At 51.0% G+C, this 13,454-nt stretch overlaps 2 protein-coding genes across 7 annotated transcripts in view; both read right to left on the minus strand.

Moving 5' to 3' along the window:
- The window catches only part of SMARCC1 (SWI/SNF related BAF chromatin remodeling complex subunit C1), a 94,706-nt gene extending 92,599 nt beyond the window's left edge, over positions 1-2,107 (minus strand). For 3 of the 6 annotated variants that reach the window (XM_075746932.1, XM_075746937.1, XM_075746938.1), the window contains exon 1: positions 1,818-2,106. In XM_075746932.1, the coding sequence (XP_075603047.1) occupies positions 1,818-2,084 (267 nt within the window). In that variant the 5' untranslated portion in view covers positions 2,085-2,106. Of the gene's footprint in view, positions 1-1,817 lie in introns of all 6 variants that reach the window. The other 3 variants (XM_075746934.1, XM_075746936.1, XM_075746935.1) reach the window with 2 other exon arrangements.
- Positions 2,108-6,187: 4,080 nt separating this feature from the next.
- Positions 6,188-13,454, minus strand: part of LOC142600678 (KAT8 regulatory NSL complex subunit 1-like) — a 30,370-nt gene continuing 23,103 nt past the window's right edge. Inside the window, exons 8-13 of the mRNA XM_075747050.1 lie at positions 12,071-12,240; positions 10,460-10,578; positions 10,175-10,229; positions 9,582-9,694; positions 8,286-8,358; positions 6,188-7,493 (exon numbers count right to left, since the gene is read on the minus strand). Coding sequence (XP_075603165.1) covers positions 7,227-7,493; positions 8,286-8,358; positions 9,582-9,694; positions 10,175-10,229; positions 10,460-10,578; positions 12,071-12,240 — 797 coding nt within the window. The 3' untranslated portion in view covers positions 6,188-7,226. The remainder of the gene's footprint in view (positions 7,494-8,285; positions 8,359-9,581; positions 9,695-10,174; positions 10,230-10,459; positions 10,579-12,070; positions 12,241-13,454) is intronic.

The raw sequence follows: 13,454 nt of genomic DNA on the forward strand, positions 1-13,454 counted from the left end.
AAACTGGACAAGAGTCAGCTATAATCACTGTGTACTTTTCTGAAAGAAGTCGTGCACCTACAGCAAGATGAAAATAGACACAAGATGAACTAGAGTCCATTTATCGCACATCAAAAAGGAATTAGCCACTTCCATGTACAGTATTAAGGATACATCTTTAAACGCTTTAGTGCGTCAGTTTAGCTTTAAATGCTAGTAGTATCAGTTTCCTTGTTTCCCAAACCAAAAATAATTTTCCATTTTTCTAACAAATTTTACACAGTGAATTTTGAAATTCACTCACCCAGTAAAGATTTCCTTTCAGCCCAATTACCTTCCAGAGTTTGTGAAACAGATACAACCAGCAATACCATGTAAATCAATTATAATAAAGGAGTTTTTCTCTGGCATACAAAATGAAAGCTCCCAGTCCTGACATACAGATCAGAGGCACTGCCAGGCCAGTAAGGTGAGAACCAGCTCATCTAGATAGCTGTGATTCACAAGAGCAAGGGACAATAACCGTTAACGCTTTTAATTAAGCGACTTGCTCTTCTGCAAAATGGCAAGTGCCAGTTCAAAGTTATTTGAAAAGTTTATTGTATTCTTGTGGGTATTCGGTTATGAAAATGAAATGAAAGAACGCTCCTCCCCAGAAGTCTAGAAGCAGCAAAGAAGCACAATCCAATCTAAAAATCTGCTTTTGTGTTACAACTTCAACATAAATAACTTGAGCTGCTCACTCAACTACCGCCTCCCCCCCAACGCGCCAATTCGACTGTACGTGGCCGCGCTGGAAGAAGCTATGCGGAAGGACCGGTAAAACACACCTCAACTTGTTCTGGTTTGTAACCCGGCTCGGTTCAGATACCCCTTTCCCAGCAGTGCCACGTAAATAATCCAACCAACGGCACCCGCAGAGCAACGGGCAAACTCGTCCGCGGGTTACGGACACCAGAGCTACCGAAGAACACAGGGACGGACTGCAAATCTCGGGTAAATACAGAGACTAAGGCAGCTTGAGGTTGTCCACCATCTCTCCTTGACATCGCTCTGCCCCAGCTAATGCTCTTCCTAGGATTGCAGCAAAGCTGTCTAGACAGATACATTCGTCTTCCGGAAAGGTCACGTCAGGTAATTTTTCAAGGCGTAGATATTGAAAGGAAAACGCTTGAGAAGAAAGGAAAGAAACAGAGAACACGGCGAACTCTAGGAAAGAGGAAGAGGGCGACAAGGACAACGCACCGTGAGCAATGACACTACCAAAAAGTGAACTTGTGACGCGCACAGAGCTTTTAACACGCGCCAGGTTTGGCGACACGCCGTTCTGAGCGGCACGAATGGTGCTTCACACCCCCCCTTCCTTTTTTTAAACACACCGACGCTTCAGGGGTGCGGTTTAAGTAAAACCCGTATTAAATCCTGGCAGGCCGAGCCGGGACTTGCCCGCACAAGAAAGTCACCGCCGGGGCTCGCCTCGGTGTAAACATGGACGCGGGGCAGCGGCCGAGCCGAGGGAGGGAGCACCGGGCCCCACCACCGGCTCCCCCCCGGCTGCCGCGGCACCGCCTGGGGCTCCCCCGCCGCCCCGTAGGGCCGGGCCGCAGCGGGAGGGCCGGGCGCGGCGGCGAGGCCGCGGCTGACAAAGGCCGGCGGCGGTACCGGGCCTAACCCCCACCCCCCCCCCGCCTCAGGGTGCCGCCGGGGAACTCCCCCGCCCCCGCGGGAAGGGACCGTTAAACCCCCGCCCCCTCGGCCGCCGCGGGGCCTTTGTTCGGGCCGCTCCCCCCGCCCCCCCTCATCGCCCGCCCGGTCCCCGCGCCCCCACCGGGCCGCACCTTCTTGTAGTGCTTCCCCAGCCAGACGCGGACCGAGTCGAGCTGGGACACCGTCTCCGGGCTCTCCCAGAACTTCCCCGTAGGGCCGCCGTCCTTCCGCCGCGCCACCGACAGCGCCGCCAACCCGGGACCGCCGCTCACCGCCACGGCCGCCGCGGCTCCGGGCCCCGTCCCGCCGCCGGCCGCCGCCACCGCCGCTGCCATTGTTACCCTCGCCGAGCGCCGCCACCGCGGCCCTGCGCCTCCCACCCGCCTCACGCCGCGCATGCGTCGAACGGCGGAAGCACCGCCCCCTCGGGCATGCTCGGGAACCCTCTACTCTCCCGCCCTCCCCCCCTCCCGCCTCACCGCCGCCGCCGCCGCGCGCGCCGCTCCGCTCCCCCTTCCCGGTGCAGCCCCTCCCCCCACACACTGCCGGCGGTGCCGGGTGTCCGCGCGCTGCCGCCCTCAGCGCCCGCGCCCCGCCGCCCCTCCCCCACGCAGCTCCGCCGCCATCTTGGCGCATGCGCGGGCGGCCTTTTTTTTTTTTTTTGGCCCGCTGCGCGAGAGGCGTCCGACTTTTGCGCAGGCGCCGAGGCGTCCCCGCGCGCTCCCTCCGGCCACGCCCCCTCCGCCCAGCCTCGGCGCATGCGTGTCCCTCCCCGCCCTCGCGCCGGTTGTCTGCGCGCCTGAGAGCCGGGCTGAGGGGGGCTGCGGAAGGGGCCCTCCGTACCGGCTGAGGGGGACTGCGGGTGTGCTCCGGGCGGGGGAAGGGGCCCTCCGTACCGGCTGAGGGGGGCTGCGGCTGGGCTCCGGGCGGGGGAAGGGGCCCTCCGTACCGGCTGAGGGGGACTGCGGGTGTGCTCCGGGCGGGGGAAGGGGCCCTCCGTACCGGCTGAGGGGGGCTGCGGCTGTGCTCCGGGCGGGGGAAGGGGCCCTCCGTACCGGCTGAGGGGGGCTGCGGCTGTGCTCCGGGCGGGGGAAGGGGCCCTCCGTACCGGCTGCGGGGGGCTGCGGCTGTGCTCCGGGCGGGGGAAGGGGCCCTCCGTACCGGCTGAGGGGGGCTGCGGCTGTGCTCCGGGCGGGGGAAGGGGCCCTCCGTACCGGCTGAGGGGGGCTGCCGGTGTGCTCCGGGCGGGGGAAGGGGCCCTCCGTACCGGCTGAGGGGGGCTGCGGCTGTGCTCCGGGCGGGGGAAGGGGCCCTCCGTACCGGCTGAGGGGGGCTGCGGCTGTGCTCCGGGCGGGGGAAGGGGCCCTCCGTACCGGCTGAGGGGGGCTGCCGGTGTGCTCCGGGCGGGGGAAGGGGCTCTCCGTACCGGCTGAGGGGGGCTGCGGCTGTGCTCCGGGCGGGGGAAGGGGCCCTCCGTACCGGCTGAGGGGGACTGCGGGTGTGCTCCGGGCGGGGGAAGGGGCCCTCCGTACCGGCTGAGGGGGACTGCGGGTGTGCTCCGGGCGGGGGAAGGGGCCCTCGGGGCCCTCGGGGCCCTCCGTACCGGCTGAGGGGGGCTGCTCAGGTGTCCTGAGACATTTCACCTTCTCACCTCACAGCAGGCCCATCCATCCACAGCCAGGTTACCTTGTGGTGACTTTTCAAATCTTTCTGCTTTATTGCTGCACGAGGGGCGCGTTGATGAGTTCAAGTGTTTTCTTAACTTTATTTAATGTGTCCTCTCTAGTGCTGTTGCAGCTCTCATCACCTCCGATTCTTCCTCCGTGCATCAGCCTTTGCTGCCTTCACACAGGAGCAGGGTGAGGTACGTAGGTTACACCCAGTAGCTTCGGAGGCTGCAGATCTGATGCGTAACTCCTTTTTAATCTGACAGATCAGATGCGTAACTCCTTTTTAATCTGACAGACGTTATGCCAGTGGAGAGGAGTTGGATATGTAGGGTAGAAAACCAATTTTTTTTCTGTTCAATGCATCCTGGCACTCTGCTTACGCTATCAGACTGAAATTTCTGATACCACCTTTTTGGCATTAGATTTCCTCTTGTGTAGGAAATAACTTTATTGCTGTGGAAAGAGGCACAGTATTGGTGCCAGTGGAACCAAAAAAGAAGTGGAAGACAGGGAACTGGAGCCTTAACTTTCAAGGTTTTAAGAATTTCATCCTAAGTACCAACAATGACAAGATAGCTCATGTGAAAAGAAGGTGGAGAATGCCAGGCTCACAGGTAGCTTCGGTTCTAATTCACTGTTGCACCCGAGCTAGAAAGGGCAGCTCTTCCAAAAGTCTCTTGCCCAGGTAATTATCTGAAACAGAAGTGAAAATACCACAATCAGGAGCAATTTTTTAGATGGGTTATGGGGAAATCTAACCCAAGCCCCTTGAACTGCAGCTTCCTGTTGGCCAGGTTCTAACACAGCCTGTAGAAACTTGTGGTCGTGCAGCTCCAGGCACCCAAGTTGCTGCACAGGAGAAGACAGACCTTTGTGAGCAGAAATTCTTCAGGTCACAATTGCACTCATACCCCCCCTGAAATCTTGGTGAGGAAATGTCGGAGAGGGAGAGGCAGGAATAGGAGGGGGCAGTTGTCTGTACCTCAGTGAACACTACACACCCTCCCACTGTTTTGTAAAAGTTCCCAGAATAAAATGAATGCAGATGGTGATTTTCATGATTGTAGGGACTATGGAAAACATATTTCAGTTACATGGAAGATTATCTTGGTCTGTCTCCCTCGTAACCCCAGTCTTCTGTGCTAGGGCTAAGTCCCTTAGATAGAATGGAATCTGATCAATCTGAACCTCGAAAAAAATACAAAATCAAAAGCTTTCATCTGGTGGGATCTGGGAGACATTTGATGTGCTGTGTAAGAAGCAGATGTCAAGGACACAGGGAATGCTACTCTGGTCCTACACCTAGGCACCTCACAGCATCGGTCCTTTCTGTCTTCCAGATTTAGGAGTTCCCTTGTACCCTTACCAGGGTACACCGTGTAGTGCACACAAAGAGGAAACCACCGGCACTTCAGGACCAGCTGAGGGGCGACAGGGATTTGACAAGCTGCTTTAGGAGACAGTCGAGTGTGCAGACACCAAGGGAGAACTTAGACTACAAGCAGATTATTTGTAAGCTGAAGCTCAAAGTTTGCACGGAGACCTTAAGTTCAGCGGAGAGATGCAATTAGGGAGTATATGTAATATACTACAGTCAGTTTTAGCCCTTGTGTAGCTCCACAGCAGTGGAATAGTTGGATTATCGTCAGTGGTGGTAGGAACAGCGCACACCTTGATGAAACACCCGATGAGGAAGGGCTGAGGGGTTTATAAGTAACCTCGAGGCAGCCCTGGAGAAGACAAAGCTGTGAGTAGTGCCTGAGCTCGACTGAGCAGAGCTGGTAGTACTGACATCTCACCGAGGGTACTCAAACAGGCAACCCTGCGGCAATCCCACAGGATGCAGCTGGCAGCCCCAAGGAGAGGGACAGGGACACGAGTACAGCCAGCTCACACAGCAGCGCTCGTTACAGCTGCAAAAATCACACAGTTTAAAATATAATTAACAAATCTGCACCCAGTCTTCACTGCTGGCTGCATTCAGAAGTTCTACTTATTTTTTCATAATCACATCTAGTCCAATGTAATGGGTCATTATGAAGCAATTCTCCCCAAATTTCCTCTTTTAAAAACATTTAGCTTTCACCAAGTCTGTACCAATGTTTTATTTGTGAATTCAACCATTCAAAATACAAAAAAAAAGGCAAAAAACCTGTTTGTAATTACAAAATACAACAAATTGAGTACATTCCCATGATTTGCTCCTATAGTCATCTCCAGAAAAGAATGATGAAGTTGGCAGCTTCTCCAATTTTTCCTATTTTTTTTTTCCAAACCAACTAAAGGAAGAGCAAAGTCCTTGGTCCACATGGCTGGTAACAGAAACCTGCACACGGGCGTGGTAGTGCTCCACTGCAGTTTTTTGTTGACCTCTCCGTAATTCCACTCCCTCCGTACGTTCTGGTACAAACCAGGTGGGTCACACCCTGCTGCCGGGCCGCGGTTACCCGGTCAAGGCCGCGGTGAGCCGGATCCCTCCGGGGAAAGGCAGCCTCTCCCCCGCACAGGAAGGTATCGCTGAATCACACAATTTACTTTGCAGAACGTAACTAGGCAATGCTTGGGCATTTTACTGCTGCTTTATCAAATAGCCAAAAAAGCTCCTTCATCAAAATCGCAATCCCCACAGAAAACCATCCCTGGCCTTACTCCAGGCTGCAAGTGCTGCCCCTGCCCCTGGACACCCCAACCCAGCCATGAGTACCTGCAAGAAGGGACACTTCCAGAGATAGAGAGAGCAATAAAACGACCAAACATCCAGAAATCCAAACTTCACAGACCGTTCCAAAAGGCAGAGTGAGTGCATTCCACGGTTAACTGCTAATAAGAACTTTTCTTTTTTTCTCTAGAATGTAGAAAAGAAACATCTTTTACTCAATAATTAAAGTGAGGGGTTTTAGGCAAGCTGGAACACGGTTCCTGGTCACCTTAATACAGATTTGAGTTATTCTTAACAGCAGTGTTAGTTTTGATACGTTCTGGTGGGACATTTATCCAGTGTGAAGCCCACTCCCTGAAAACAGCTCATCTGGAGACAGCCGGAGATGCCTTTTCCAGAATACACGATTTCTCAGCTGTATGGCTTTTCTGGGGCTCATTGCCAAGATCCCTGAGACAATGTCTTCACTCCAAGGAGAGAAGGCAATCCAGAAAAGACAAAAGTCAGAGAACTAACACATCCGGTTTGTTACAGCAAGGATGCTGCAAGGCAATTGTGTGTTAGGAGATGGACCTGCAGTTTCTGTGGAGGAAACCGAAACAAAATTCCAATTATGCAGGGCCAGGGGAACCTGATTTTCATGTACTTGCAAGAGTAATTTTTCAAAGCTGCATTTTAGAGTACACACCACACAGCTTCCTCCTTCCCTCTTGCTCACTGGGTCTGTGGTTCAGATCAAATTCACAAGACTCCCTCAGACCTCCGTGGCGTTTGTACAGCGATCTGGGAGTGAGCGAGCACCACCCTGAAACCTGCTTCTAACCACCAAAGCACCTGACAGCCACCCGGTAGGCACTTTTGTAAAGATCGAGGCTGAACAACGCTGTTTTCTTTCTACTCTTGGGATTCCTTTTACTCAAATCTCCCTTCCCCTATGCATTACCCAGCGTTGCTGTGTCCGGAGCAGCACCTAACCTTCTTGTGATCAGGCAGCCGAGCCTTGTTTTGCAGGCCTAACCAGAAATCGGTCTTTTTAAAGGCACTGTCCATTGGAGGTCCAGCACCACAGCTCCACCAGGTGCCTGAACCCCTCCTCAGCTGGAAATCTCCTCATCTGCTGCCAAAACAGAGTCTGACACGCAGCAGTACCACACTGCTTGTGCATGAGTCCAGCAGATGGGCTTTTGACACCGTGGTACGCGCAGCTGACTTCATACACGCCACAGCTCGGGTGTATCGTCGTTGACGAGCTTTCCCAGGTTGCAGTGCTGGACCACGAACTCCTCTGTGCTTTTATTGCCGTCGGTTTGCAGGTGTGTAGCTGAAAATCGCATCCCTGCGACGCTGGGTATGATGTTGCTAGAGACGCGGGGTTGAGAGTCAGCCTGGTCATAGCCACCTTCACTGGTGCACTGGAGAAGACCTTGGTGCACAGAATCAGAAAGTGGAAACGTGCGAGGCTCCCAAGGCTGTACGTTCTGCAAAGTGAAAAGGGAGAAGTTGCTGAAATTAAAAGCCTCGAACCAAACACCCAAAGAACTTGACAGTACCGTCTCCTCCCTGTCCATGCCAATCTCCTGAAAGCCCAGCAGATTCAATGTAGAAAGCTCGCTCCAAGTTTGCTGGGTGCTAAAGCAAAGCCAAGCTTTAAGAGCAGTGAACACTGCGTGCTATTCACCACGCTTCCAGGATCACCGGTTCAGCTTTCCGTCAGCATGGAGACCACCGCCTTGCCATCTCAGCTCACATCCCTTATTTCTCATAGTCTCTATCTGAAAAGGCTTCCAATGCCAGCGCTGTGCACCTGAGCCCAAACCAAGGACAGATCTGGTATGCAGTGTACGAGTGCGCTCCTAAGACTTCGTAAGATCATCTCTAAGGATGAGGGGAAGTTCGATTCCTCTGGTAGTTTCATAATTTAATCCTTAACGACATTAACTCCTTCTGCCAAAGCGCTTCCCGTGATGTGTGCAACTGCCTGAAACTATTCACTGTCATGTAGGTGACTTGGTCCCATCTACTAGGATCTCAAACTCTGGGTCAATAGTGGTTTAGAATTTTAAACTATGACATAAAGAAGAATAACTTTATCCCACTCTGAATCCTTTTAGCCAGCCCAAGTCTCAGCAGACGCACAAACTGAACGAACTTTTGAGCGATGTGAAGGCTCATGCCGCTTTCAGAAAATTTACTTTATATACCAGTAAAATCGTTTTAGAAAAGAACCCGCAAGCTGAAGCCAGCTGACATTTGTTACAGCGTAACCTCACCTGTATTGCTTCACCAAGCATTTCCAGGGAAGATCTGGTACCTTCACTGCAAGACAGCACCGTTCTGGTCCTACTGTGGGCAGAGAGGGATTGCAAACTGTTGCAAGTCTCAGGGCTGTGCAAGCCAGTAGAAGAGTGCACGTACAGCTCATTAAGGCAATTAAACCCAGTAATTGGAGATGCTGACTGAGGCTGCCCAGCCCACGACCATCTGCTTTGTTGGAGGACATAAACCGAAGTAGTACGGCCAGGCTGGATGGGGCTTTGGGCAAGCTGGGCTAGTGGAGGGTGTCCCTGCCCATGGCAGGGGTGGCACTGGGTGGGCTTTGAGGTCCCTTCCAACCCAAACCAGTCTGGGGTTCTAGGTATAACAAGAAACCCCCCAAAAAATAAGATCACTGTACAATGAAAAATGTAAGCTTTATCCCCTCTATATGGTGAGATGAGATCATATTGCCCAGTTAGTGCTTTAGCTAAAACAGCCCTTTCACTCCTGTCATCTCTTCAAAGAGCATCTCATGGCTTCCTGGGCAATCACTGTCCATTTCACTCATCCTGAGCACGAAGAGAACAATTAAGCATTAAGAGTAAACCCGTGTGAAAAGAAGTAAGGCACAACAGAAAACCACACTAACTACTAGAGACAAAACTGCTGGAGCTATCTGGAGGAACGCCAACATGCTTCCCCGCTACGACTGCACTATTTTGGCCTTTTTCCAAACGATACGACCCATCAGTCCCTCTGCCCACTCTACTGCTCAACAGCTTGTGAAAACATCAATTTCTGCTCTGATAGAGGCAGGGATCTCAAAAACATAAACTCTCAGAATATAACAAAAAAACAGAGACAGACCTACTACTGTGCCTCTGAAGGCAAGGCGGAGAAGAATTCAACTTTTACATGTGTCTCTGGACACACAACACATTGTTCTTGGTCCAGGCAACAGGTCACAAGTTAAGAAGATACAACAAATGAATTGAAAACAATCTCCATAGCAGTAAGTTCTGTCAAATGTATTAAGCAAGCCAGAGGAAAAATGTTTGGGAGACGTACGAAGCACTACAGTTAAGACAAAGCTTTCAATACAAGAGCTTGAGCTTAGTACGAAGCTTATTTGTAAGAGGACTGACATGCTGCGTTGCTATTCTGCTGATTAGGCCCCATTTTAATTGGTTTTAACTATATGAGCAAAATGATTTCTTCATTTAGAAGGAGCTTCTTGATTCAAGATCTCTGGACAGTTTAAAATTAACGAATAAAGCACCTCGTGCTGTGCCTGCTAGCAAGGACAGTACCTGCTCCCTCGCTTACGGGAAGTAGCTGCTGCCCAGGAATCCCAGCGGGCTCGTTCAAGATCTTCATATTTGGAGTGATGGCTGGAGTACATCTCATCAGAAGTATCCTCCAACTAGGAAGAAAAGTTCTGTCTGAATGCTTAGAGCACAAAGTCTTGCCCGCAGGCCAAGCCTACTGTTCTAAAGATTCAGGTGAGCAACACCCAGCCCATTCAGACTGTCTGGGAACCAGCACACACAGTCCGTTTCACCGCCTCATTTTCATACTTCCCATTACATACTGAACTGGGAACTTGTTTGTCAGGAGACAGATGCAGGCTCTGGTGTGCACCGCATAAATAGCTGCTGGGGCATGAAACCGCGCACAATGAAAGGGTTTGTTCTGCCTGCAGCTGACGCACCACTGGCCTCTCACCAGCTTCAGATGCAACTGCAACCAGAACTGAACGGCACTTCGTACAGCGACTTTGCTTACAGAGCTGGCTGAATTTCATAACCGGTAAAGACAGACACTAGAGCTCCTAACGCGCCATCTGCACGTTCTCAGAGTGGCTACGGACATTTGAGACAAATAGTCAAAACTCTTTTCTTACCTCAGAGTCTGCTTGATTGAAAGGCGGCAGTTCCTCAAGCTCCACTATCCTCCAGCTGCAAGGGGCAACACAAGCTAGAGATCACTACAAGAAAAACCATTTGGTACTAACATTTAAATCCAAACAGTAGTAACCACTTTTTTTAATGAAATACTTTTTTTTTAATCCATTAGGAATAATTTTCTTATGTCATTTTGTTAAGAGGAATGGCTCATTCTGCCCAGCTAGAGCCACTCCTCCTGCAGCCACAGGGGAGAGGATCGCTAAGGCCTGCTCTGTAGGTACCTTGGTACTACCACCTCTTTGTACTCGGGCTTCTCCACTCGAGCGGCAGCTGCCATCGACATCGGGATCACAATGTTGTCTGTGTTGTAGGAACATTCTGTTTTTCTCCTTTTTGAGGACTGCTGAAACACAGAATGAAGAGAAAAACCCGTGCAGAAAGTCAATGTTAGCGCAAAAGCACATTTAAATACACCGCGGAATGGAACTTCTCCGGAACAGCAAGCGCAGTGGGCTCCTTCCCCTGTCACTGGTGCTAAGTGATATTTTGGTTACAACATACAACCCCTATGGTTCAAGTTATTCCTATATGAAGCAGGATAATACTTACCTACGTCGGAGGGTGGGATTTCACCCATAACTTTGGATATATTTAGGTCATCTGTAGCAAAAAAAAATAATTATGCAAACAGGCAAAGGAAAAGGCTATGATGATGATTCAAGAAATAAAAACCTGTCATTTTGGCAGACTAAAGGAGCTGTACTTGTTTCACCTTGCAAAATAAGGGCTGAGAAGGAAAAAGTAAAACGAGTAACCCACAGAAGAACACCGCCTTCCTGAGGTGGAGGAGACAAATCAAACATCACAGCATTTGGGCTGGAAGTCAGAGTATTTCCAAACTGAGGACCAAGGCTCTGGAACAACGTCCTAGGAACAGTGGGATGAGAAGACCCCTAAACAGTTTTGAAATGCATTTTGATCTGTTTATAAGGAGTTCCACATACTGTGGTTCCCGGCAGAGCTGGAGATCAGACCTGCAATCTGGAAGCGTCCCCTTTACTTACAAGCCGTAAGATATGCAAGACGCCACAGTTCTTTTGTTCCTTTCTCACACAAACATCCTTTTGTTTCTAGGTAGAGAGGCCAACCAACCACAAACTGAAGTTCTTGGTGGCCACAAGGTTAGCTATGGTTTATTACTGATGTGATTTCATTTAAAAACCTTAATAGACACAGGACTACTCGGAAGCATGCTTAAAAATCTAACAATTAGCTATCAGCAAAGAGAGGAAGGGAGCACTGGGAAGGATGGCAAGTCTGAGCCCCCATCCTTCAAGGTCTCCTTTGCTCAACATACTTGGAGAGCCAGAAGTTACTTGGTGCCTTCCTAGATAAGCGGTTGGTTGTTGCAGGATGTATTTTTTAATCCTCCACTACTTCTAGAAAAACAAGAAAATGTTAAAGATCATCTCTTGGCTGATATTCCTGCTTCATATGGGGAAGTCCATAGCAATTAATTCTCTACTATTCATTTGTAGCCAAATAAAGCTGTAACACTAGATGTATACAGCTAGTTGCTTATAAAAAAAAGGGAATCAGTAGAATATTGTCAGTACTAAATTTGGAACCGGCCAGTCTGGCCGGGGAAGCAGCACAGCAGGCACCTAGCCAGCCACACACTGCCTGAGGAAAGAGAAGAACCAAGTAGCTGTTACTGCTTCACACCAACATCCAAACCGCATCTCCCAGCCCTCCGTCAGCAGTAACCACTCATCTGAATTCCCATCAGATGCGTAGCGCCCAGCACTGCTGGGTAAGAGGGGTATTCCCCAACTCCTTTCCAAGGCTACTTCTTTTCAGATTCACTTGCCACAGCTTTTGTTTCAACTCACCATTGCAGAGCTGCCAGTGAGGGGGACTTGGCTGGCAGAAGGGGCTGGAGGCGGCTCGGGGCACAAGGACAGCAGGCGCAGAGAACCATATTTATGTGCCCGAGGACTGCAAACAGGAAAGCTGTGACCGGACGGTCCTTCAGGCTGCCTTCTCCCCTCAAACAACAAACCTGTTAATAAATCGTGAATGGAAAACCAAGGTGAAGCCAGACTGACTCAGGAGCGGTTGGTGTTGCTACCCCCGTAGGGTGACCAAACCCGCCCTGGGAACAGAGCGGGACAGCAACATCAGAGAACAAGCGTGGAACAGAAGCCCCAAGTGAGGTGTCAGTGCTCTGCAGCACTAGGGATGCTAGCTCAAAAATGTTCCTTTTGGTGGGTGTTTCCAAAACAAAGTGGGATTGCAGTAGAGGTTACAGCCACCAAGAACCGCACTTCTCTGTCCAAAACGCAGCCACTCAGCTTCCTTCACTGTTGAACTGGTCAGGCTGATCCCATTTCTAACGATCACTCCGACGACAAACCACACGGATTTTAAGACAGATGTACTCTTCTCCCTGAAGTCCCACATAACCTCAGCTTGATATGCTTTTTCTACATTAGTTAACTTGTTATTCTTTCTCCCATTTGTGACTGGCTTATTCCATGCTGAGTATCACAAGTGGAGCAATCTTCCAAACCTATTGTGCCAAATTACTCCACTAGTCAAATCCTTCCTGAAAATCTAGCTCTGTGATGCTGTTACAGAGTTAAAAATATATGAAAATCATCCTGCATTACTGCATTATCCATTAGAACATACTCTTCATGGTAGGCGTCTACACACACCCATACATGCTGCCCATAAATAATAATAGGTTTTGTGTACTCTTGTGGCTAGATATTTGAAAAAAGGAAGGAGGTACAGAAAGATAAATCAGTTACAAGTCAAATGGCTGCTGACCAGTTGATAGAACCTGTAACAGCATGTAATTCAATCATCTGCGAGTGTGTTCCTCACATTTATTCCACGCTAACCAACTCTGTGAGGTTCAACAAGGCTCAGTGCCGGGTCCTGCCCTTGGGTCACACCAAGCCCAGGCAACGCTACAGGCGTGGGGCAGAGTGGCTGGAAAGCTGCCCAGCGGAAAAGGACCTGGGGGTGTTGGTCGACAGCCGGCTGAACGTGAGCCAGCAGTGTGCCCAGGTGGCCAAGGGGGCCAACAGCATCCTGGCTTGTGTCAGCAATAGTGTGGCCAGCAGGAGCAGGGCAGTGACCGTCCCCCTGTACTCGGCCCTGGTGAGGCCGCACCTCGAGTGCTGGGTTCAGTTTTGGGCCCCTCGCTCCAAGAAGGACATTGAGGGGCTGGAGCGTGTCCAGAGAAGGGCAACCAAGTGGTGCAGG

This window comes from Balearica regulorum, chromosome 2 (genome assembly GCF_011004875.1).
Source record: "Balearica regulorum gibbericeps isolate bBalReg1 chromosome 2, bBalReg1.pri, whole genome shotgun sequence".
Classification (NCBI taxonomy): domain Eukaryota; kingdom Metazoa; phylum Chordata; class Aves; order Gruiformes; family Gruidae; genus Balearica; species Balearica regulorum.